General features: G+C 44.4%; 1 protein-coding gene across 6 annotated transcripts in view; it reads left to right on the plus strand.

The window, feature by feature from the left end:
• The window catches only part of LOC310790633 (UDP-N-acetylglucosamine--peptide N-acetylglucosaminyltransferase 110 kDa subunit), a 28,082-nt gene extending 2,080 nt beyond the window's left edge, over window positions 1-26,002 (plus strand). The window contains exons 2-22 of one of the 6 annotated variants that reach the window (XM_083652341.1): window positions 2,889-3,069; window positions 3,509-3,752; window positions 4,916-4,984; window positions 10,299-10,415; window positions 10,972-11,051; window positions 11,984-12,179; window positions 12,472-12,612; window positions 15,272-15,372; window positions 17,107-17,260; window positions 17,872-17,973; window positions 18,239-18,436; window positions 18,805-18,963; window positions 21,012-21,101; window positions 21,209-21,334; window positions 21,986-22,156; window positions 22,310-22,426; window positions 22,901-23,071; window positions 23,500-23,652; window positions 23,876-24,128; window positions 24,599-24,722; window positions 24,822-26,002. In XM_083652341.1, the coding sequence (XP_083508467.1) occupies window positions 2,889-3,069; window positions 3,509-3,752; window positions 4,916-4,984; window positions 10,299-10,415; window positions 10,972-11,051; window positions 11,984-12,179; window positions 12,472-12,612; window positions 15,272-15,372; window positions 17,107-17,260; window positions 17,872-17,973; window positions 18,239-18,436; window positions 18,805-18,963; window positions 21,012-21,101; window positions 21,209-21,334; window positions 21,986-22,156; window positions 22,310-22,426; window positions 22,901-23,071; window positions 23,500-23,652; window positions 23,876-24,128; window positions 24,599-24,722; window positions 24,822-25,002 (3,128 nt within the window). In that variant the 3' untranslated portion in view covers window positions 25,003-26,002. Of the gene's footprint in view, window positions 1-2,888; window positions 3,070-3,508; window positions 3,753-4,915; window positions 4,985-8,228; window positions 10,416-10,971; window positions 11,052-11,983; window positions 12,180-12,471; window positions 12,613-15,271; window positions 15,373-17,106; window positions 17,261-17,871; window positions 17,974-18,238; window positions 18,437-18,804; window positions 18,964-21,011; window positions 21,102-21,208; window positions 21,335-21,985; window positions 22,157-22,309; window positions 22,427-22,900; window positions 23,072-23,499; window positions 23,653-23,875; window positions 24,129-24,598; window positions 24,723-24,821 lie in introns of those variants that run through there. The other 5 variants (XM_083652342.1, XM_083652343.1, XM_083652344.1 and 2 more) reach the window with 5 other exon arrangements.
• The last annotated feature ends 329 nt before the right edge of the window (window positions 26,003-26,331 follow it).

Below are 26,331 nucleotides of genomic sequence, written 5' to 3' on the forward strand. Positions count from 1 at the left end.
GTAAGAAATGTCTGTTCTACATTGAAGTAGAAATTTAAATAATTAACTTGTTGGTTTTGGATTTATTTAGCTTCAAGAGTGCATTTTTGTTCTTGTGTGACCCTCAACACAGGCTTTGAGAATCCCGGGCCACTTACTGATACTTATGCTTAAATTAACCAACTCATATTCTGGTTTATTTCAAGAAAAACATTTCGGCAAGTGGAAATTCTAATTTTCTGGTAACTTTAAAATCTAGCAGCCATATTGGCAGGTGGTGAAAAAAGTTAATTTCAAGCCCTGCAGGGAGAGCAGGTGGTGACATACAGTAGGAGTGAGTGAGAAAAGGATCAAATATTGGTGGTTAAGACTGCATCACAACTGTTAATTTAAAATGAGTTATTCCCCTAAACCTGGCTTTAAATGCCCTAAATTTTTCGCGCTGGCGCCGTTCAGCCCTCAGCAAAATCTGGTAGTGAGGAATTTTTTTTGTGGCCCTTTCTATCATCAAAGTTGCCCATCCATGGGTTACGGCATGTCAATATTTGTTCGGCCCCCGGCAACAATCTGTGTTTCTCATGTGGCCCCCCATGAAAAATAGTTGCCCACCCCTGGTTTAAGTCCACATTGCAGCGAGCACATCAGAAGGCAGCAGCCGAAATATCCAAACTTTTTTACAACGATCGATAACATCAGCTACACTAACGTTAGCAGACGTTATTAACAATGGGTTATTCTGGAACACATTGTGCAGTGCGTGGCTGTCAAAACACAGTGCGCGTTTCCATCCACTGCTATTTTGCGAATTATAGAGCTGAGAATCACCTCGTGTTTGAGGCTGTCTGAGCTGCTGATCAGCTGCTAGACCCGATATACAGCTCTGGCTAACACATCTAACGTTATTAATTTAAAGTTTCTTGATGATCTACAAGTAGACAAAGGTACCATAACGGCATTTCTGGATTACCAGGTGCGACTCGGCAAACTAACGTTATAATCCCAACCCGATCTCCCAATTTTTTTTTTTAAATAGCAACGTTTGTGGACCAACGTTGCTATGTTACAATTTCGTCTCTGAAATTGTAAAATGGTAATCCACGGAGCAGATAGTAGGTGAATACAATTTCATTCAAGTCTAGAAGTGAGTCGCCTTAAAGCTAATATCCCAGTCTTCTTCTGTTTACCACGGCGGGTATTGTGCTGCGTATTTACCATGATTTACCGTGTGTAGCCCTATTGTGTGGAGGCTACACACGGCATGTCATGTTTTGCAGTGATCAAGGCAAACTGGGTTGTTTTTTAATGGAGAGACACCTAACGTTAGTCTGGCTGACTGTGACAGAGGAGAGGACAGTAACCTAACGTTAGTCTGACTGACTGTGAGAGAGGAGAGGACTGTAACCTAACGTTAGTCTGACTGTGAGAGAGGAGAGTATGTCACTGTAACCTAACGTTAGTCTGACTGACTGTGACAGAGGACAGTAACATAACGTTAGTCTGACTGACTGTGAGAGAGGAGAGGACTGTAACCTAACGTTAGTCTGACTGTGAGAGAGGAGAGTACTGTCACTGTAACCTAACATTAATCTGACTGACTGTGACAGAGGAGAGGACTGTAACCTAACGTTAGTCTGGCTGACGCTTCGGAGCTTTTGAGATAATTCATCGCGTTGCCGTCCACCGCCATTGATCCTCAAAATACGCTATAATCCTGCCTGTAGTTACGTTCGGCCATTTACGCATATTATCTTCCCATGTGTCCACTGTCAATGGGTGTGGGATAGACACTCTTTCATTAGATAGGAGACTCGCAGAATGATCCCAAGTTTGCATTTTTTCGGCGGTCGCTATGGCTACTACGGTATACGTTACGCTTCTCCGTATTCACAAACACCGGAAGCGACAGACACGATGGCGGCCGAGTCCGGAAGCAAACCAGAAGTGCCCAGGAAACTTGTCTATACGGATTTTTCGAAATGTCTATGGAGAAAATGAATGGGGAAGTCTCTTCCGGGGCACGAGATGTCACGTGACTGTTCAGCTCTATTGGTATTGGCACAAGCCTTGCCCCGGGTGTTTCTTTTCTCATGAGCACACCCTTGCCATCCATTGGTCGAATCAGTTGAGCAACCATTTCGTCTGGATCATGTTTCATAATCCGTCATTGTTTGCAACATGACATCAAATGCCAGGCTTATTTCTTCAGTACCATAATGCTGAAGTGGCAATTACATCAGTAGAAGAAACAAAATCAGTGATGGGTAAATTTTTTGGGAGCATGTAGCCATCTTTGATGGCTTAAAATGCCTCTACTTGTTGTTATCAAGTATGAAATTGCACATCACACTATTTACATTGCCTTGCTTGACTTGGTAAAGCTCCTTGGTTGTGAACAGTATTTGCCCCGCTGCTTTCAAGTATCTTGGCACTTCCACAGACAGTTTTTTCCTCTCTCTCTCTCTCTCTCTCACTTCATGAGACAGACTAATAACCACAACCCCAAATCTGTGAATAAATGTGGAAAAATAATGTTAATGGCCTCAAAAGGCACCAGACCTCAACTCGAGCAAATGTTTGAGAAATAACAAGTTAAAAGAACAAATGATGCAGTTTCTCATGCAAGGTTGGACTTTGTACGACTCGAATATGATTCCAGACAGTTGTATGCCATCTTGCATTAAATATGTTCTGGCAGTTGACTGATAAGTTAATCTTAGTGCTTTTATTTTTATCATTGCCTCTACACTGTTATCTCTTGAGTTTTTAAAATAAAAAATAGCAATTTATTCTCATGGAAAGCAGTAGCTTCTCATTCTTTTTTTTTTTTTCTTTTTTTTTTTTTGCCTGCCTCATTGTCTTCCATCACCTCTAACATGTTGTTTCCCCCCTGGGCTGTGTTGGTGCTCCAGAACCGACCAAACATATGCTTTCCTTCCAAGGGTTGGCTGAGCTGGCGCACCGGGAGTATCAGTCTGGAGACTTTGAGGCGGCAGAGCGCCATTGCATGCAGCTGTGGAGGCAGGAGCCGGACAACACAGGTGTGCTGCTGCTCCTGTCCTCCATCCACTTCCAGTGCCGTAGACTCGACAGGTGAGGTGGGCGGGGCTTTGTGGGTGGAGGTGTTCTCGTGCGGAGGTGCACAAGAACACTGGGGACCAACTGTGACTTTTACCGCACGCAGCTGGTGTGGGGAGCCCACTGCTGCACACAGCTGAGCTGTCCTCTGGAGTTTCTGTCGCTCAGTCTCACTCTTTTCTTTCCCTCCTTAAAAACATTTCTCCACAGTTTGGGTGGTGGCCGCTCTCTTTCTTGACAGGTGTCACGGTGAAGGTTACGGGTTTGATTCTATTTATCAGCTTGCACAATTCGACGCTGAGAAACGGTGGACTTCAGCAGGTTTAGATTTGGAATCAGCACATATGCATAATAACACATAGGCAAGAATGCACTTAATGCGACCTCTCCTCGTCAACACCTCTAGCCACACCGTCCGGCTTGTGACCGTCCCATATCCTTTGTGGCCCCGCAGGTCTGCTCACTTCAGCACCTTGGCCATCAAACAGAACCCGATGCTGGCCGAAGCCTACTCAAACCTGGGGAACGTGTACAAGGAGCGTGGACAACTGCAGGAGGCCATCGAGCACTATCGACACGCCTTGAGACTCAAGCCAGACTTCATCGACGGATACATCAACTTGGCAGCAGCTCTGGTGGCAGCGGGCGACATGGAGGGAGCGGTGCAGGCTTACGTGTCTGCATTACAGTACAACCCTGTAAGTGTCTGCATTACAGTAGAACCCTGTAAGGCCATGTTCACACTACAGGCAAATCCGATCTGCTGCTAAAGTCATTAATCATCATTATCTTGATTGGTTTCCCAAATCTGATTTGGGAGAGTGTCCGCACTGCCACAAATCTGATTTGTGCAAGTGTTCAAGTCGGATCTGTGTGTCAGACCTCCATATGTGGTTTGGGACAAGTGACACAAATCAGACTCGGAGCGTCCAGACTCATAAAACCAATCTGGATAGAATCATTAATAGGTCATTAAAGTTCACAAATCAGATTTGGCCTCCTAGTCTGAACATGGCCTAAGTGTCTGCATTACAGTAGAACCCTGTAAGTGTCTGCATTACAGTAGAACCCTGTAAGCGTCTGCATTACAGTAGAACCCTGTAGGTTTCTGCATTACAGTAGAACCCTGTAAGTGTCTGCATTACAGTAGAACCCTCTTAAGTGTCTGCATTACAGTAGAACCCTGTAGGTTTCTGCATTACAGTAGAACCCTGTAAGTGTCTGCATTACGGTAGAACCCTCTAAGTGTCTGCATTACAGTAGAACCCTGTAAGTGTCTGCATTCAGACTCATAAAACCAATCTGGATAGAATCATTAATAGGTCATTAAAGTTCACAAATCAGATTTGGCCTCCTAGTCTGAACATGGCCTAAGTGTCTGCATTACAGTAGAACCCTGTAAGTGTCTGCATTACAGTAGAACCCTGTAAGCGTCTGCATTACAGTAGAACCCTGTAGGTTTCTGCATTACAGTAGAACCCTGTAAGTGTCTGCATTACAGTAGAACCCTCTAAGTGTCTGCATTACAGTAGAACCCTGTAGGTTTCTGCATTACAGTAGAACCCTGTAAGTGTCTGCATTACGGTAGAACCCTCTAAGTGTCTGCATTACAGTAGAACCCTGTAAGTGTCTGCATTACAGTAGAACCCTCTAAGTGTCTGCATTACAGTAGAACCCTGTAGGTTTCTGCATTACAGTAGAACCCTGTAAGTGTCTGCATTACGGTAGAACCCTCTAAGTGTCTGCATTACAGTAGAACCCTGTAAGTGTCTGCATTACAGTAGAACCCTGTAAGTGTCTGCATTACACTTGTGGTTTTATGTAGAAATGTAATTACCCATTTTTTGTTTTTGCTCCCCAGGACCTTTATTGTGTGCGTAGTGACTTGGGCAACTTGCTCAAAGCCCTTGGACGTTTGGAGGAGGCCAAGGTATGTCCCAGTGGGTTGCCCGTTGCATAGATGTTTTATTTTATTCTTTCTTTTATTTGTCAAGAAGTTTTCCATTTTTTAGCATCCCATCTGAACATTATGGCCATAGATTTTTTTTCTATTGCTTTCACCCTTTTTGACATAATTATAAGCTCCTCCCACATCAAGCCTTCTCCCTGTACTTCCATGGCCCCATACCTCCACCCACTCTGCTTTAGCTGCAGCCCCCCCCCCCCCCCCCCCCCCCGGCCCAGTGCAGGACAGGGAAATGTAGTTTCCTCTCGTTTCTAAGCTTAACTTAACAGAAACCCTGGGAAGCATTAAGACTGCAACCAGTCGCCACTTCCCCCACTTTGCTTTTGTTTATTACTCTTTCGTTAATATATTCGTCTCTTCAGAGGGCTTGATAGATTTTTGTTTTGTAGGATAGTTCAAATATACACATCCCCCCCTTGTCTCCACCCTTTGCCACCTTTTCTCTTAGTCCCATAGTCCTTTTGCTTTACCCTGACCTGTTACCAGAGGTCTCCCACCCCCAACCCACCCACCCCTTTCAGGAAGAAAGGCTAGAATTTTGTAAAAATGCCCAGTGCTGGAATCTATATTGATGTAATTTGGTGAACCTCAAACCCATGCATTCTTATGAATGTCTGATTTTGGAGGGAAAATGCTGGCTCGGTCTTTGAAGAATAAATGAACTGATGAGAAGCTAGTTTTATCTTTGAACTGCAAAAGATAAGATGGTCTCTAATCGAACCCACTGCACTCCAGTACTGTTTTAAATCATGAAGCTAACGCCACCTTTTCAAGCTCATTTGCCATCAGCAGCACAGCTGTTTGCCTGTGTGTTTCCCCCTCAACTTGTTTGTCACTTCAAAACTATTTCTCTAGTTAACAGGGGACTCCCATTCCTGGGTTGGGTTGAGACTGGAGATGTGGGAGATGTTGTCTCTCTGATTTACAGACCATCTTATTTGGTGCTAGAGGGGGGTTAAGGAGTGGGGAGGAGCACCAGGGAGTCACCAGCTCCCCTTGCTCTGTCGCTCCACCCCCCGCGCGCTCGCTAAAGGACCGGTGGAGTAAGCGCGCACAGAGCTGCCTCTCTGACCCCATCAGCTATGCCCAGTCCAGGCTCCAGTAGGGCCCCCACAGTGCTCTCTTCATACACAACCCCATTCATCCCCCCCCCCCCCGATTGTGGCTGGTAATGACAGCTGCACCTAACCGGTGATTCTAATCTGACACCCCCCCCTCCTGCTATTGGATAGTTTTCTAGTGTGGGTTTTAGGAGGGTTCCTTTCTTAAGAGCCTGTGGAGTGGCCCCGAGCTGCGCCAGGCAGACAGCTCACTACCTGTACTCCACCGTCCGCGTCAGCTGCTGGGTTAGAGAGACCGAAGCACGCGCAGCAACCGCAAGCGAATGACCTCTTTATTTCAGAGCTGTGGAGGCTTCTAGATACAAGCGATGAAACCACAGACTTCTCTCCCTACCCATTGGGCCCAGGATTCAAGAAAGCGGGACAGGATAAAGAAAATCAAAGTATTACCAATCTTTTCTGCAAAGGAAAAAGACACAAATATGCAATGATATTCCCAAAGAAATGGGATCAGTTCATTTGGGGAAGATCAAGCCAGTAACCTCCCTCGTTTTCTCTAGTTTGAAAACTGGATTAACGGACATTTTCACTGTTTCCCACAGAATTTGAATCTATTATGGTGGTAGGTCGGTTGGCCCGTGGGGTTGGGGGCGGGTCCCTTCTTATTCTTGTATTCTCTTAGATTGCCGATGAGCAATTTGTCAGTAAAGAAACCCATTACCTGGATGACCAAAAAAAAGTATCGAATCCACTTTAATTAGTTCCATTTGACAAACAAATAACTATCCTCCACGTATCTTAAGGGGTCCATTTCAAGTTTAAAAGATAACATGTAAAAATACAAACACTACAAACTGCTACACTGTTTGCTTGCTTTTGTCTACAAGCTACAGAAGAATGGAAATGGGGGGCCTTTTTACAGAGAATTCTGCCCTGCTACAGCCCTATGTGCTGTCAGTCTCACCTGTATCTTCACGCCCTGCTACAGCCCTCTGTGCTGTCAGTCTCACCTGTATCTTCACATCATTCAATAACAGCCTTCAATGTTACATTATCCACTCTGTTTTAACTGCTCAGCAGCTCATCTGCTCCAGACAGATAGTAGTTTTCAATATTAATCTGGAATGAGAGCGAATACCTTCAGAGTCAAAAAGTTAGTAACTCTTTCGGTATATACTGACTAGCAGCTAGACGGCGCACGAATCTCAGAAACCCCCATCTGAATTCCGAGTAACATTAATTGTTCTTCTTTTTTGGGAATTCAGCCCAGCCGGCCCTCTTCTTGGCATGGAAAAAACTATTCCTCATGCTCGCGTGTGTAACGGGAGGCGAGCTGACGGGTCCGGTCAGCGCACGAGAGAGAGAGACAGAGGGCGAGTTCCAGAGAGCGCACACACGTGGAGCAATTAGGCTCTGAGCCAATCAATGTGCTACACGCAGTTCCACAATTAAAGAGTGGGGGGGAAACATTGTGGCGGTCAGGGGTGACACAAGTCACAAGTAGGGCTGGGTATTGGTTCAAATTTCAAGATTTGATTCCGATTCACAAGGTTCCGAATCGATTAATCCCGATTCGATTCCGATTCGATTAATTTCAATATTGATTTGGTTAGTGATACTAAAACATGTTTTTTGAGCTGTAACCTGAATTACATGATTGTCCAGTTATGTAACACAGGGGTTCCCAACCTTTTTTGCGCCAAGGACCGGTAGATACATGGGGAAAAAGTTGCGGACCGGTTGCAAATTTTAATGGTTTTAGTTACACAAATATTTACTCACCAGGTGGTGACAAAGGGTAAATAACAGCCTTTTCATCTGTCAATAAAGACACTTTCACAATTATGCACAGTGATTTGATTTCAGCCTATATAATTTCTAAAAGTAGATATTAATGATCAAACATTTCCATTTATGTAGCCTACAGTATTTATGTTTTTGTTTGAACTACAAACATAAATAAACGTCAACTTGAAACTATGTTTCAACTACCACACACAGCCTATAATATTATAGCGTATGTTTATTTTATTTTTTTAATAAAAAAAAATCGATCTCTGGACATGAATCGATATCAAAGGATTAAAATAAAAATCGATTAAAAATCGGAGAATCGATTTTTTTTAAACCCAGCCCTAGTCACAAGTGTCACAAATCTTTGTGTGGGAAACCCTGGACAGGCATCATATGGATAGAGTAAGGGGAGATTGTTGACTGTTAATCGATTGCGGATGGCGTCATTCTCTCTGACGGATAAAAGGACAAAAATAAAAATTTAAATTCTTAAAATGGGTCACCAAAAATATTTTGACGGGCATTGATATACCTGGGCCCTAAGTAAAGTATGTGTGGGAAACACTGAATTTCAAGCCTCAATCTATTGCACCGATAAATATCCATCAAAGCCTTTCTTCCCTCCCAGCTACCCTTTAAGTCTTTTTGTTTGTTTGTTTAAAAGAAACATTCATTGCATGAATGAAAACTAAAGAACAATTTCTTTTTTTAAAGTTTTGTTGTTTTTGGAAGAAGCCGTTTTATTTCCATATAAGAAAAAAAATAATGCATTGTTTGCAAACTTATACTAACGATCTTGTTTTCTGATTTTGTCTCTTTTGGTTTTTCCGGAACTGATATTGTTATTTAGAAGGTTTCAGGTTGGGTGACACTATTCCTGCGTAAGTGCCTGGCGGGAAAGGAACACTAGGGCAGCATCACTCCCTCCTCCTCTTCCAGCCAAGCTGCGGCCCGCCACTCTGACAAAGTCCAAAAATATGGTAACGGGTTTGTAACTGCCAGCAAAAGAAAAAACCAACTCACTCCATGCTTGAGCTCCACTGTGTTGTGGCTTCCTTTGAAGAGACAGACAAGACAAAAAAATAACAAAGAAAAGAAGTACAGTAAGCATTTCTTAAGATATGTTATACTAATTGCCCAATACTGTAGTAAATAAAAAGAATCTTGGATTGGAAGCAATAATGGTGAAAAACAAAGTAAGAACCCTCTAACTCTTACATGTTGTTATTTTTCCTATTTTGTTTTGTTTTTTCCTTCTTGATTTGGAGTTGCAGCGATCTGACGATGCAGATAAAAAGCGCTGTGAGTCTGCAGTAGCGCAGGGGCTGCGCAGCGATGCCAGAAAGGCGACAAGCGCAAGCAAAGCGACCCCTGCCCCCTGACCCCCCCTCGGCCTGCTTGCGGACCTCCCCCCCACCCTCTGCCAGCCTCGCACCCAAACGCCCCTCAATCTTAGACGAGATACAATTGGCTCTTATGATGCACCAAAGCACATTAGATTGTCCCCACAAAAAAATCCTTTGTGCCCTGTGTATATGACACATGGTGCGCAATTGGCTGTTTACTTTTCCAAAATGTTTGCGTTTCACAGTCAAGCCACTGATTGCTGTGATCGCTTAATCCCCCCTCCCCCCCAAACCCATCTTTGTCCTGAGATACTACGTGGGCACTGAGCATGTGCCAGTCTGGTGTAGCAGGTGTGCTGCCCGGGGGCTCCAGGTCTGCAGCTGTCTTCACCTGGCCAGTCAGCCAGCGAGCGAGCGAGCGCAGCAGGCGAATCCTGACCTCTGCTAGCAGCAGGGTCATGCGCGCGCGGGCGGTATGCGGTGCATTGTGGTTGTGTTAGTCACACACCTTGCGCGGGTTTGTGCGCATGCATTACAGGGACCGTCACCTGCACGCAGCGTTGATCATCCAAGGTTGTGACTTGTTCTCGATAATGATTGTTGTGTAATTATTATTTTATTTTTTTAGATCTGATGATTATTACTATTCTGGATTATTTCTGACTAATCAAGAGAGCCGTTTTGGTTTAAGAATGTGATCAAATAAAGTGAAATAATAAAGTGAATCTAACGGAATCATAACTGGGGGATGAGGGCCTGCGTGTGGGTGTTGGTTGGATTCTGCGCAGCGTAGGGAAAAAGCAAGGCAGCTTAGCGCGGGCAGACTTGAGCGCACGCGAGCCCATGCTGCAGACTCACTTTTTGCCCTCGTGGAGAACGGTCACTAACTCTGTTTCTCTGCCCCCTTTTCTTTTCTTTTCTTCCTTTTTTGTTTGTTTCTCTTCCTTTCTCTTCTCAATCTTCTATTTGTTCTTTTATTTTACAATCCCCCTGTCCTCCCTTCTACTGTACCTTTCCCCACTCTGCCTCTTCCTCTCCTCCTTTCCTGTGGTTTTTTCCATTGTTAACCCATACAAGGCTTGCTACCTGAAAGCCATTGAGACGCAGCCCAACTTTGCAGTGGCTTGGAGCAACCTGGGCTGTGTGTTCAATGCCCAGGGAGAGATTTGGCTGGCCATACATCATTTTGAGAAGGTCAGTTTGCGATATTTTTTTCAATTGTTAAGTCGAGCTTAAACGAATGAAGTATTTATTTTGTCCATTAGGAAAATGGGTTTGTACATCATGGTCATTGGCAAAAAGGACATCAAAAACAACAAAAATGATTGGCAACATCAAATGGCATTCGAGAGTATTTAACTTCCCTATCGTGACGTATTTCTGAGTGAACCGTTGATTGTAGGCGGGACCAGAGACTAGGAGGAATTTGATTGGACAACAGACCGCTAGAGAGGTCGGGACACGACGCTTGGCGAGTTTGATTGGGCCATTGAAAAGTTGGTGTCACTAGCGTCGGAACAAACCAATATGGAGTATGACAGCGAGTTTGGGTTAGGGTGAAAAACCAACCAAATTTTATTTTTGTGAATTATTTGGCATACAGTGTTAAATAGGTGCACTCTGTGATCTAAAAGAGTTAAAAAGTCATTTTTCATTTCAGCTCGACTTTAAGGCTTTATTACTTTCCATGTTCGTACAAATAGTTTTGCTTTGTCGCATGTTTTAATATAGTGTTTCTTCACATTTGTAGGCAGTGACGCTGGACCCAAATTTCCTTGACGCTTACATCAATCTGGGCAATGTTTTGAAGGAAGCCCGCATCTTTGACAGGTTAGTGCACCTGTACCTTATGGAATGGAAGGTAGAACACAGCATCTTTGACAGGTTAGTGCACCTGTACCTTATGGAATGGAAGGTAGAACACAGCATCTTTGACAGGTTAGTGCACCTGTACCTTATGGAATGGAAGGTAGAACACAGCATCTTTGACAGGTTAGTGCACCTGTACCTTATGGAATGGAAGGTAGAACACAAAAGGCCACCGTAACACACCCACTTGTGGGATTTCAAATGTCATCAATGCCGTAAGACTTGATTTCATTGTCTGTTCATATAATGAGCTTTGTAAGTGTTTACCGTGCCATCGTTTAGGCAGGGCCACCTCGCCACGCCTACACAGCTGCCACGCAGCCAATGAAATGATGGACTTATTTTCAACGACTCTGTGTCGTTTATAAAAGCTTCGCCACACATGAAGTTATTCTCCGTCACACAGCTAATTGCGTGACTAAAGCGGTGACATTGCACAGTATTTATGACAGTGGCCTGTCTACTGTCACAAGTGAACTGAGTTGCTGGCATTGGAGGTTATAGTGATACAAAATATGTCTGGTATAGACCGCAGTCAGGACGAAAGGTAATCGTAATGGCTTTGCAAACCTTTTCTCAGATGGACTGTTTAGTGAAATGGCTTATTTGATGATCTTAATTTGCTACTTGTCTCACTGTGCTGGCCTAATGGGTTGGTGTCACTTTTTAAAAGTTGCATAAAAAAATGTAATTGGCCTTAACCCATTGATACCTGATGCAGCATTTGTGTGTATCCCTTTAAGACCGCGAACCGCGTGAACGCGGTTCGCGGTCTTAAAGGGATACGCACACAAATGAGGGATATACACGCAAATGCTGCATCAGGTATCAATGGGTTAAATAAGAGCAAAAGCTTGGCTCATTGGTCCTCGATGCAATCTTTTTGTCTCCAGAGCTGTGGCCGGCTACCTGCGAGCGCTGAGCCTTAGCCCCAACCACGCCGTCGTCCACGGCAACCTGGCCTGTGTGTACTACGAGCAGGGCCTCATCGACCTGGCTATCGACACCTACAGGCGGGCTATCGAACTGCAGCCGCACTTCCCTGACGCCTACTGCAACCTGGCAAACGCTCTGAAGGAGAAGGGCAATGTAAGACGATACATGGTGTTTTCCTGTTTGTTCGGTTGTGTGTGTGTGTCCTGTAAAGACACAGCTTTCTACCCAACTGTCTGCCTGTACGCTGCACATGCCCAGCTCACATGGCATTGCAATTGAACAAGCATCTTTTCCATACATATAAGAGTTTTGTGTAGTGTTTCTGTATTTGCGTAATGTTTGCAAATGACTTTTTCTTGAGTTATGTACTTCTCAATCTCAAATGGTGTCCATCCTTGATTTTTTTTTGGTCACGATTTTTTTGTTTGTGTATATTCATCCCCAGGTATCTGAGGCAGAAGAATGTTACAACACAGCCTTGCGCCTGTGCCCAACGCACGCCGACTCTCTCAACAATCTGGCCAATATCAAGCGAGAGCAGGGCAACATTGAGGAAGCAGTTCAGCTCTACAGGAAAGCCCTGGAGGTGAGCAGTTTGTACCGTCGCTGTTTTCCAATCATCTATAATTACCGTAAATTCCGGACTATAAGACGCACCGGTCTATAAGCCGCAGCACCAAAATTGACTATTTTTTTCTTCTATAAGCCGCACCGGTCTATAAGCCGCGGGTGTTTTGATGTTTAATTACCATATGAAAGGGTTCGTGCACAGAGAGTAATGTCGGGAAAGAGATCGCTGTTTGGGGAAGCTCCCATTTATTAACATTTCAACAAAACAAGCATTACGGTAGGGTAGGCTATAGGCTATAAGAAGCTCCCATTTATTAACATTTCAACAAAATAAATACCGTAGCTATAAAAAATAAAACAATAATAATAATAATAAAACAATCCTCAAAAGGATAATGTGTTGTAAACAATAAAACAATCCTCAAAAGGATAAAGTGCTGTAAACAATAAAACAATTCTCAAAAGGTTAAGGTAAGGTGCAGTAAATAACTGGAAAACAAAAAACAATCCTCAAAAGGATAAGGTGCTGCCAACAAAACCAGGTACCGTAATCCTTGTCTTCATCTTTTAGGTGAAGGTGCAGCAAACGGCTGTAAACAGAGTCAAAGTAAAGTCACTAATCCTCGTCTTCCTCGTCTTCCTCTTCTTCCTCCGTACTGAAACCAGCAAAGTCCTCAACTTCAGTGTCGGAAACGAACAGGTTCAGGGTGGCTTCGTCAACCACTCCTCTCTCTCCTTCGTTGTCGCTCTCAAAACCAACGAACTCCTCTTCGTCACTGTCGGAATCGAACAGCCTCTGAAGGCCCTCAGCTGTGGCGGCGTCCTCCTCTTCATCACGCAGCAGTCCAGCCTTTCGGAACCCGTTGGTGATCGTGGATGTCTTAACACTCCTCCACGCTGTCAGGACCCACTGGCAAACTTGTGCGAAAGTTGCTTTCCTCATGCGCCCTGTTTTTGTGAATGACTTGTCACCGCTCGTCATCCACGTCTCCCACTCAACGCGCAGTGCCACTTTAAATGCGCGATTGACACTGATGTCGAGTGGCTGGAGATGCTTGGTCGTGCCCCCAGGTATCACAGCTGGAATGCTGTTTGTGGTCTTGATGGCTGCTTTGACCGAATCGGTGATATGAGCCCTCATGCTGTCCAGAACGAGCAACGCTTTCTTTTGGTGAAAGAATCCTCCAGGGCGCTGGACGTAGCACTGAGACAACCACTCCTTCATGACACTTTCCATCATCCACCCTTTCTTGTTGACTCTGACGCAGATACCACTGGGCATTTTCTCTTTCGGCATCGTAATCCGCTTGAAAATCACCATTGGCGGCAGCTTTGCTCCAGATGCTGTGCAGCCTAGAACACAAGTGAAATTGGTTCTCTCGTGACCTGTGGTTCTCAACGTGATCGACGATTCACCTTTCTTGTTCACAGTGCGAGTGAGTGGCAGGTCGAACGTCAAGGGCACTTCATCCATGTTTATGATCTGCTCCGGTTCGATGGAATAATCCTTGATCTTCCTTTGTGTGTATTCGCCGAAGTTTGCGATTTTCTCCTGGTAGTCGGGAGGGAGTTGTTGGCACACAGTCGTCCGCGCCCTGACAGACAGTCCCTTTCGTCTCATGAAACGGAAGCACCAAGATGGCCCACCTCTGAAATGTTCAATTTTCATCTCGGTGGCGACTGTTTTTGCCTTCAGTCGGATCTGCACCGTGGAAACGCCTCGGCCGTCTGCTCGCTGGGTCAACACCCAGTCCTCAAGGGAATCTTCAAGCTCCGGCCATCTGCTTTTGTGGCCTCTGAAGGACTTTTTTGTCTTCTTACACTGAGACAGTTCCTCCTGCTGCTTTTTCCAACGTCTCACCATCGATTCATTGATGCCCAGAGTACGCGCGGCTGCTCTGTTTCCCTCTTTTAGTGCGAGTTCGACTGCTTTCAGCTTGAATGCTGCGTCGTGTGAATTTCTGCGTACCTTCCCCATGGTAAGTGAGAGAGAGACTGCTGGTCTTGTTGTGATTCCGGGCGCTGATGAACTTTGAACCGGTAGGAGTAACCGGTTGATTTCCGCCAATGATGTCAAGTCTTTAATACACAAAGGCAATTCAAGGTGCTTTACAAAAAAATAATCGAAAAAACAAGCAGCAAAGCAATGCACATAAAATGTGCTGATGAAGCTGTGTAACCTGTAAAATCCATCGATTTTGGAGGTCACCGAGTGGCCGTTTGCTTACCGTAATTACCATATGTAAGGGTTCACGCACAGAGGGGATTGTTGGCTGTTTGAGGAAGCTCCCATTTACCGTATTACCGTAACATTTCAACAAAACAACATAACACAACACCTTTGTTTATTTCGACAGTGCACACAGTGTCCGCGGTGTGGTGAAAAGAGGGCAACAGAGGAAATTAAAACAGAAGTGGATTTATAGGTAGAAAGAGTGCTAAAAAAGAGAGATTTTATTTGTATTTGGAATTTTTTTTCTGAAAAAATCCATAGATTAGCCGCACCGTTATATAAGCCGCAGGGGCCAAAAAACGGGAAAAAAGCCGCGGCTTATAGTCCGGAATTTACGGTAATGGCATCTGTTTAATAATAATATGATTATTTTGATAATCGTGCTTTCTTTACATATGAGCATAACACAAATGTGCGCTGTGCTCTGTTTGTTTTCCCTCAGGTTTTCCCTGAGTTTGCAGCAGCTCACTCTAACCTGGCCAGTGTCCTGCAGCAGCAGGGGAAACTCCAGGAGGCGCTCATGCATTACAAGGAGGCTATCAGGTTAGTAGCTTCTGCTAACTACAGATAACTGCCAAGATGTTTAATAGGGCGTTATGCCGCCACAAGCTGACACAACAGCTTCAGTGCACATAGATTATGGTATTCACAATTTCAGAACTCTTATTGGTGTGATGCTACACCGTTCCTCAGAGAAATTCCATCACTTGTTTTTTTAAGCGATAATTAGTGGCCGGGCCAGCGAAGCGCCAGGCCACTTCTTGTATTTGCCTGTATTATTATTATTATTATTATTCTTTATCCTCCCGGGAACTGCAGTGCGTTGTGGTCAGTCAAAAACGATTAAACCCTACTCCTCCCACATTTTTTCTTCAAACGACACCAAACTTTAGTATCTGCATCGTTAGACTGTTCTACACAAAAGTATCAAACCAGATTTTCGATCGGTCAAAAATTGAACCCACAGTGCATCAAAACGTTGAATTCTGGCCCCGTGTATAGCCTAATTACCTTAATTACCTTTGGCAATTAGGTTGTATTTGTGATGTCATCAGTCAGTCAAGCAATTGTGATGCCATCACTAATGTCACTCGAGCAATTGTGATGTCATAATATTTTTTTTCCCCATTGACTCGCATGGGGTTTCGAAAAATCTTGTTACATTTGGCAATTAGGTTGTATTTGTGATGTCATCAGTCAGTCAAGCAATTGTGATGCCATCACTAATGTCACTCGAGCAATTGTGATGTCATAATATTTTTTTTCCCCATTGACTTGCATGGGGTTTCGAAAAATCTTGTTACATTTGGCAATTAGGTTGTATTTGTGATGTCATCAGTCAGTCAAGCAATTGTGATGCCATCACTGATGTCACTCGAGCAATTGTGATGTCATAATATTTTTTTTCCCCATTGACTTGCATGGGGTTTCGAAAAATTTTGCAGTAAATTAGCTGTAATTCAGAAACCATAACAGCTACAGCTACGAAACTTCGTAGGGAGGTGCACAGAGGGGCCTTATACTATACACGAAAGAAATACACAAATTGAGCAGATGGTGGTGTTATAATAGCCCTCTTTACAGCCTGCGCTCGGCCCCTAAGGAGGATCTGCAGTCCTCTTCGGCCGAGCTCGTGTTGGGCCAGCCACTAAGAGTCCCTGGGGAGCTATTGTGATGTCATGTCATAAGTGACATCACATGTGGTGTGATGTCACTCCTTTGCATCGACTTCCACAGTACGGCAATTGGGTTGTATTTATGATGTCATCAGTCAGTCAAGCAATTGTGAAACCATCACTGATGTCACTCGAGCTATTGTGATGTCATGTCATAAGTGATGTCACAAATCCTTTCTGGTTGACACTATATAAGTGGGAACAGTATATCTTTCCATGTAAGGTCCCAGTTGAGATGCCTCGCAACAAAAAACGCCATCAGATGATCAAGAAGCTCCATGCTGCAAGGAAATCAGAAAAAGCTGGATTGCATGCAGCAGATGATAGAAAGCTCACCCATAAGAGACTTGAGACTTGACTTGGATTTGTGACTGAAGACTTGAGACGTGACTTGGACTATAGCTAAAAGACTTGAGACTTGCCCGGCCACGACCCATTGCTGCGCAGCAGCTATAATTTGGGCTTATTGTTGACAGTTATCATGCACATCAAAAATAGTGGTACGTGTAACCTTGGAAAAAATGGGACACTTTAACAAATGAGGGTGGGTTAATGTTGTTCTACAGGTGTTAAGTAGTGGTTTCTTCCCCTCCGATTTTAGAATCAGTCCCACATTTGCTGATGCCTACTCCAACATGGGAAACACACTGAAGGAGATGCAGGATGTACAAGGAGCCCTGCAGTGCTACACCCGTGCCATCCAGATCAACCCTGCCTTTGCTGACGCTCACAGCAATCTGGCCTCTATTCACAAGGTGAGGAGAGATCGTGCATCAAGCTAGTACTTCATGTTTGCTGCTCAATACTCCTTTCTTTTGCGCAGAAATAATTGTAATTGTCTGCTTAGGTGCATTTTAAATATTGGGGGTAATCGGCGGTTTCCTGCAGTTTTATACGTTATAGATAGACACAGCTGTAAACATTCCTAGGCATAAGCAAAATTGTAGTTAATGTTTAGGAATACAAAACGTTAGGTTAGCTTAGTCACTCCATATAATAAAAGTGGTTGCTTGCTACATAGGACAGAGGCATTCATCAATCTTTTCAAATAAATTGTATGGGTCAAGTGTTTATTTTATCTAACTGCTCTTTAATTTGTATAGGGTGTTGCATTTAAGTGTTATGTTGATAAAGGAAATTATTTCTTAAAGAAAAAAAATCTACTTTCAATCTTGAAATAGAAAACATAGTGTGTGAACAGTAAAAAATGGTTGAATAGATTTTGGTTAAATGCGTAACTTTAAATTGCAAATATTTACCAGCTAGATTCTTCATGGGAAATTTATTTCAAGTTTGCAGGGGGGAAACCTAAAGGAAAAATAATCAAAACTGGTTCAAGCATGTCCATCATCAATTGTGCTTTCAGGACTCTGGCAACATCCCGGAGGCCATTGCGTCCTACCGCACCGCCTTGAAACTCAAGCCGGACTTCCCCGATGCCTACTGCAACTTGGCACACTGCCTACAGGTGCTTAAAACGTCATTACTTTAACCCATTGATACCTGATGCAGCACTTGTGTGTGTATCCCTTTAAGAGGGTCTTAAAGGGATACACGCACAAATGAGGGATATACACGCAAATGCTGCATCACGTATCAATGGGTTAACGTCTAATATACCATCAGTGTTGTTGCTGTTGTGTGTACTTGAAACAAAGCCTATTCTCTCTCCACGTTGACCACGTGCAATGTCAAGAATTTTGAACTTCCCTCTTGTCTTCACTACCGCTCAGATTGTGTGTGACTGGACCGACTACGATGAGCGGATGAAGAAGCTCGTGAGCATCGTGGCCGACCAGCTGGATAAGAACCGCCTGCCGTCAGTGCATCCGCACCACAGCATGCTGTATCCGCTGTCGCACGGCTTCCGCAAGGCCATTGCCGAGCGCCATGGCAACCTTTGTCTGGACAAGGTACACGCACTGATCAAAGCAAGTAAACTTTTATCCTACTTTTTATGGGTTGGAAAAGTGGCTGGTGATGGCTATGACTGCCTGCAGGGACATGGGCTAGGTAAGGGATGATAAAGTGCTATCCTGACGTCGTACTGGTTCTGTATCGTTGGGGGGGGGGGGGGTTTATGACAGAAACTGTGTAAGCTGATGGTGAAGGGGGGTGCTTGCAGGGATGAAGGTGTGGTAAGAGGTAGGACAAGAACTTTCACTTTAATTGAGATAGAGATGGCAGTAGTTTAGTCTCACTTAACCATGACTAGTCTGTATACCTTCAGTATACTTAGTCCTGCTAGAGTAGGTTGTCCTGCTGTAGTTGTCGTCTTATACCCCTGCTTGTTCCACAGATCAATGCCCTGCACAAGCCTGCTTACGAGCATCCTAAGGATCTGAAAGCCAGCAATGGTCGTCTGCGTGTTGGCTACGTCAGCTCTGACTTCGGCAACCACCCCACCTCCCACCTGATGCAGTCCATTCCTGGCATGCACAACCCTGAGAAATTTGAGGTGAGACCGTTTTAAATTCTTCACCCTAGGAAATACAAACTTGACCCTGCAAATGCATGTGATACTTATAGGAATGTCTGAATCTGCGTATTGATTTGAAATGTTTGGTTAAAGTGTAACTTACCCCCAAAACACTTTTTTTTCAGCTTTTAACCAATATATATGGCTTTTGGGGTGGTATGTGAAGAATGTTGGTCAAAATCTCCACATTTGAGACCAATCACTTACAATTTTACAAACCCCTATCATTTCAGCAGCATAAGTTCACTCTATGGGTCCAAACCTGCTTTTTTTTGTGCCCTCAAATGAATGGGAGATTTGGTACATCGTGACGTCACGGTGGTATTTACGCGTGCCCCACTCATGTGAAAGAAACAAAAAATCCCCCCCATGCGATTATTACTGTAGTTCACATGGCGCGAGCCCTTTAAGAGCAATGCATCCATGGGTAATCGCCTACTGTGGCTAATATTAGCCGCTAGTTAGCAGTAAAACGCCACTGAATGACCAAATTGATATAACTTTTAACCATTTCGAGTAACACTGTTTCCATACGGATCACCAGCGTTAGTTTGTTGTTTATAACATGGCTGTATTTATCATTTATCGTTCTCTATCTCTGATACACTGAAAATACTGGGAGGCGGGCCACAGCGTCTCTGTCGATGATTTGATTTGACAGTTCTGGGCACTGGCGTTGCCGTTGGCCAATCCTGGCGTGTTCCACCCCCAAATCGATTGTGTTCTGGTGCAAAGCGAGTGGGTTTCAGGACGAAAGAGGCTCGAGCCACTTACGTTATCTTTAGAGCAGCGCAGTAAATACAATATTCCTGGAATGCGAGTTTAACTAAACAGTTACATGTCCTCTGCATTCTACAACAAATAAAGACATTACAATTTGTTTTATTTTGTATCTTACATACTTATTGGCCAACTTATGATCGTTTATTCTGCCAGGGTACAGAAGGGAGTATAGGCGGCCATCTTGCCTGCAGAGTTTTCAAATCAAGTAGAATACCGTTTTGCAAGAAATCTGGGGGGGGGGGGGGGGGGTCAGTCCCCCTTTAACACATTGAGTGCCAGCGACGCCATATGGCGTCAAGAGAAATTTACCGTACGCTGCCAGCGACGCCAAATGGCGTCAATAACTCCAAATTCATATTTTGACGGGGGAATGTCGATCTAAGCCTCTTACATCGCCTCTTACAATATGGGAGCTGTTGAATGTGTCTAACCTATTTTACAGAACCCTTAGGTGGCGACAGTGCCCTCCCGATTAGACAAAGGCCAGGAGAAAAGACAGAAGAAGTCATGAGGAAACGGAAATCGCCATTGATATGCTTGAAGCATAACGTTACTTGGCTGTGCCTGTGAACAGCAGTCATCTGCTGCCACGGTTGAGCCCCATCCGTGTCCGCTGCGATGGTCCATCCATATGATTTAGTTGCCGACACGGCGACAGCGGCGTCTTTCTGAGGGGTTACATTGTTCTCGGCTGGGAGCCGAGGACACGCTGTGAAGGAGTGGGGGATGCAGGCAGCAGACTTTTCAGTTCAGAGCAAACAGAGCAAACCGCAGAGCAGAGACACTCGACTCCTCCCACCACGGAGGAGGGGGAGGAGGGGGGTGGGCACGCAGGGCACTAACAGCATACAACCATTGACACACCCAGGCAGCAAGCAGCAGGCTCGAACTCAAAGCAGAATTCATTCTGTCGCCTTTCTAACATAAAGATGTGATTATCTCAAAAACTAATTTCAGCATGCTCTTTTCGGTCGAAAACACTATTTTTCAGAGGGGTGTATTTCCAAAATGGAACGGTTTATAAACACAGTTTTTTTTTAAAAATGAAACAGAAGGGTTCAAAGTTTCATTGAGGCTATTGGTTGTCCATATAAGAGGAACACAAAAAATGATATGGCTATATTAAAATGCATTGCGGCCTATGTGGCACAGTACAGCACCTTTTGCCCAAGGGCCGTGGCACTCAAAGTGTTAAGTATTTTTATTTGCATCAACTTAACGTTCAATGTGTTTTTCCTCTCCAGGTGTTCTGCTACGCCCTCAGCCCTGATGATAGCACCAACTTCCGTGTGAAAGTGATAGCAGAGTCGCATCACTTCACCGACCTCTCTCAGGTAACCGTTATGACCTGGGCTTGTCTTGAGTGGCTCTTTATTTGATGTGAATGAATTCATCTCCGTTCAACACTCACACTTCTTCTCTTCTACTCTCTTCCCGTCAGTCCCCGGACAATGGCAAGGCTGCTGACCGTATCCACCAGGATGGAGTCCACATCCTGGTCAACATGAACGGATACACCAAGGGAGCGCGCAACGAGCTGTTTGCCCTGCGCCCTGCACCCATTCAGGTTTGTTTTTCTCTCAGGCACAGGGCTCGCTCTATGCAACCATAAGTCACCTGGTTAAAGATATGACGTGCACATCTTGGCAGTCGCATGCAACTGTCCAGTTCTAACGACAAAATCATGGAATGGGAAACTACTATACAAATGTGAGACTTGAAACAGGATACAATTCATAGCTTTCAAGGGGCGTTACGTGCTGCCGGGAACGCCCACCTGACGGTAAAAAAAAAACTTGTTCATTCCGCTGCCGGCCGAGTCGACTAGTTTCTCACGCTGTGTTTGTTCAGCCGTTTGTACACACGTCTTTGCGGCCAACATTTCATCAAAGGTAAGCTCAAGTAACGTTACGATAATGATTAAAATACCCCGTTAACGTTACTTGAGCTTACCTTTGATGAAATGTTGGCCGCAAAAACGTGTGTACTTTGATGGTAGAAAAAAAAGCCATTTGCCCTCCCCAGCGACTGAACCACGTCTAATCGCACAAATCCGCAACCTCCTCCTGTCTGAGTTTTCTTTCTCCGACGGGATTCTGTAAAAGCACAAGCCAGGCGTGTCTCCTCGTCGACGTAACGCCCCTTGAAAGCTATGAATAATCAGTTGTTTGCTGGCATCAAAAATGGCGTCCCTAATGCCGATCTAATACCCTATTAGACTATGTGGCTGGGCTACCCAGGAACCAGCGGGGCTCCCTTCATGGATTATCTCATCAGCGACAAGGAGACGTCACCATTCGAAGTAGCTGAACAGTTCTCTGAGAAACTGGCCTACATGCCGCACACGTTCTTCATCGGAGACCATGCCAACATGTTCCCTCACCTCAAGGTTTGTCCATCCTTTCTTCTTAGTGGTCCGTTTCTCTCTCTCTCTCTCTCTGTTAGCTCTTTGTGGCACAAGTCTTTGGTTAGCAGTGGCCTTGAACTAATTAATCTGCATGTTTTTAACACGTGCAACATGTTTTCTTTTTGTGATCAACAGAAAAAGGCAGTGATTGACTTCAAGTCTAATGGACACATCTTTGACAATCGCATTGTGCTTAATGGCATTGATCTGAAGGCCTTCCTGGACAGTCTGCCAGATGTGAAGGTAGTAAAGGTGAGGAAAAACAATTAACTGAAACTCTGGTCCTGATGAACATGGGAATTGTTTTTTTTGAGAGGATACATGAACTTGGATTATTTAAAAACAAGGGGTGAATTGTGGGTGACCTTGTATGTATGTATGATAGGTAAATTGGCACCATCTGCTTGTTAGATCATAGTATTGCAGTTTTCTTTGAATCGCATTGACACATTAAAACATTTTTCTAAAGAATGGGGAAATCTTGGCCAGTCTCTGCTCAAGCAGATACAGGTCCATTTTGAGAGAAAATCATTGTAATTGCTCTATGCAAAACTAATACAGCCCATGTTAGGCAATACATGAAGCTACTTTGCAAATCAGTATTTTATAAAACGCAAAAAAAAAGAGGTTGTTTGAGCTCATTATTGTTGATCATGTTTCCCCCTCCCCCTTTATGTTCTTGAAACCATTTCCAAGCTGTAGACCTGCTCTCTTCTCTCTGTCCAGATGAAGTGTGACAACAACCAGGAACAATCCGGAGACACCAACGGGGCTCTGTCCATGCCCGTGATCCCCATGAACACAGCAGCTGAAGCCATCATCAACATGATCAACCAAGGCCAAATCCAGGTCACCATCAATGGTTTCACTGTCAGCAATGGCCTGGCCACCACGCAGGTATGCATGTTCGCGCACGTCCATATGAGCACACAACGTTCACCTGCAATATGTAACAACATACATGGGTGTGAAACATCCGTACATGCCGAGACAAAAGGCAAGAGCAGCCATTTATTTGAGCATGGTGCTTTTCCAGATCTTTTCAGCAGAAGATGTTGTAGTCTCTGCAACTGTGGACCAGGTATGGTGTGTTCATGAAAGTAACGGGAAAGCACAGAAACTGGTGATGAGGGAACTGGTGGCACTAAGGATTTGGCCTTAATATGACATGGCATTACAAAGTACCTGTACTCACCAATAGGCTCACTAACGCTATGTGGCTCCAACAGATAATGCCTTTCACTTTCCACTATCTGTAACTCAGAGGGAGAGAGCGCAGAGGCCAGTATATTTTTCAACAGCACTATCTTGTCGTCCCATTTTAGATCAACAACAAAGCTGCGACTGGAGAGGAGGTGCCACGCACAATTGTTGTGACAACTCGCTCCCAGTATGGACTCCCTGAGGACTCCATTGTCTACTGCAACTTCAACCAGCTCTACAAGATCGACCCCCCGACGCTGCAGATGTGGGCTAATGTAAGTCGGATAGCTAGATTTGGTTTGAGCTTAACTGTTGTGAGCATCCCTTAAGCTCTGCTCTTACGTGACGAGAGTTTCTGAGTATAAAAATGCGTTAAATAATTTTCCGTAGTCATCTGATAACTAGACGTTTAATTTTATTTCCAGTAATTAATCTGTACTCATTGTACCTGCAATTTGTTGAAATCCGTTGTTTTAAAAATACACTCTCTCCATTTAGATCCTGAAGCGTGTGCCCAACAGTGTGCTGTGGCTACTTCGTTTCCCCGCTGTGGGCGAGCCCAACATCCAGCAGTACGCCGTGAACATGGGTCTCCCTGCCTCTCGCATCATCTTCTCCCCCGTGGCTCCCAAGGAGGAGCATGTGAGGAGGGGCCAGCTGGCGGACGTGTGCCTGGACACCCCTCTGTGTAATGGCCACACCACAGGCATGGATGTCCTCTGGGCCGGGACACCCATGGTTACCATGCCAGGTGAGATTTTGGACACTAGATGGATTTTGAGAGACCGATTTCTCAGGGCAACAAAATAGTTTAATCATTGAATAAAAATGGCTGTAAAGTATTAATGACAGAATTGGACCAATTCACTGAGCACAAATGGATTTAAAAATCATAATGTATTATTGGAATTATATAGACGGTTTTAACTTGACAACAAAAACATTCTAAATTGAACCCCCACTCACTTCCTGTTGCAGTGTTTGCTATAGACATAAAAGAAAAAAAAACATTCAAGTGCAGGACTGACCATTCCGTCAAAACCGTCTATACAGCTGAGCAGCGAAAACAAAAATAACGATGTCAAGTGAATATTTCTGCGGTTTGCCAAATGCTGAGAAAAAGGAAGTGCTGTGGGGTTGCACTCTGGTGAAAACTGTCTATAACTAATATTTGTTGAAGGAATCTCATGCTATGCCTGCTCTTTCATTTAAAAACTCCAGGTGAGACCCTGGCCTCCCGTGTTGCTGCCTCACAACTCACCTGTCTGGGCTGTCCTGAGCTAATCGCTCACGGTCGCCAGGACTATGAGGACGTAGCGGTCAAACTTGGCTCCGACATGGAATAGTAAGTCAAATTGTATCTCTTGACTTGTATTGATGGCACTAAATTGTCTTTTCTGTTACATAACTGCCACTCTGACCACACCCTCTTTCTCTCCTGCAGCCTGAAGATGGTCAGAGCGCGTGTTTGGAAGCAGCGAATCTGCAGCCCTCTTTTCAACACCAAACAGTACACCATTGAGCTGGAGAAGCTCTATATACAGATGTGGGAGCGCCATGCCAACGGGAACAAGCCAGACCACATGGTCAAACTCCAGCAAGTCGAGACCAGCGAGAGTGCCTGAAATAGAAGCACGCCACCTTCCTTCCTGGACACCCTGACCCTGACCAGTCCTCCACCACCATCCTTACTTTCCAACCATCCCTCGCTTGAGCGATCAAAGCGTCATCTCCAGCCTTCCCTGAATTGTCTGTCTGGTCGTCTCTGTCCCTCTCCTTCCCTGTAAATAGGACTCTTGTTTGTGAAAGGAGCCTACAGGTGTAGCCGTTTGTCCCCCTTCACATTCGTCATGGCATCTCACATCTGCGTTTCTTGAGCCAGATAAATCCTTTCAGGCACTTCATCTGAGACTCCTGTCCTAAACTACAGCATCTGTTGGTGACTGTGAGAGGAAAATGAATGCCCGGAGTTCTACCCCAGTGCTTGGATCAGTGGATTTTATTTTTTTGTCCTCTTGTGTGCATATTGGACAACTTACTGGCTCGCGGAGAGAATGTCCATCCTCCGTCAAGTTGTTGATCTACTTATAATTGGATTAAGTGTTTCTGTGTGTTTAAAAAGGGACTATGTTGCACCATGAAAGTTGTAACTCTGACTTGCTTTTAATCAGCTTTAACATGCATTCGTAAAATATAGTTTGCAACTGCTCTTTATTTTGTCTTAAGCTATTATTGTTAAATATGGCTGCAACGAGTAGATGTGCAAGTTTGGAGGAAGATGGTCTTGAGGAAGACTTTCCCCTCACCGAATGCCAACTTTAAGGATTTTGTCATGTGTCAATTTAGGAATAATCTCAGTATCTGTTGTCCTCTTTGATGTCACACACTATGCTTGCAAAGACTATTGGACAAAGCTGGACAAAGGAGTTTCTTGTTAGTAATCATTGGAAAGGGCCTATATTTCACTTTAGCCGTCAACCACATAGAAATTGATTTTTATCACAAACCAGGAATGGCCTAGGTAAGTATTTTCTAAGTTTTTGTTTTTGTATTGTCTCTTGAGTGTATGCTGTCAATGATACTGCAAGGCTCCTAAATACAGCTTAAGAAATAAAGATATGGCAAACCCTATGTCCTGTCTTGTGCACTCAGCAGAAGTATAACTATGGGATAGTTTAGAAAGTTAAAAATAAATAAATGCTAGCTTGTTCTATGTCTTATGAGGGTTGCTGTTCCACCTATTTCTATCAGGCTAGTTCTAGTAGATTGTCCCCATGGGGAAATTCATCCCCTACCTACTAGGTTGAGCTGTCTGTAGTCCTACTCTCTGGGTGTGCTTGATTTTATGTTACATCCCACATGCATAAATTAATTCAGCATCATACATGGGTGGAAGTATAGATGGTTTTCATAGAATTGTGTTGCTAGGGAACAGTTTGAACTTAGCTTATTGC

This window comes from Poromitra crassiceps, assembly GCF_964638095.1.
Source record: "Poromitra crassiceps genome assembly, chromosome: 15".
Taxonomy (NCBI): Eukaryota; Metazoa; Chordata; class Actinopteri; order Beryciformes; family Melamphaidae; genus Poromitra; species Poromitra crassiceps.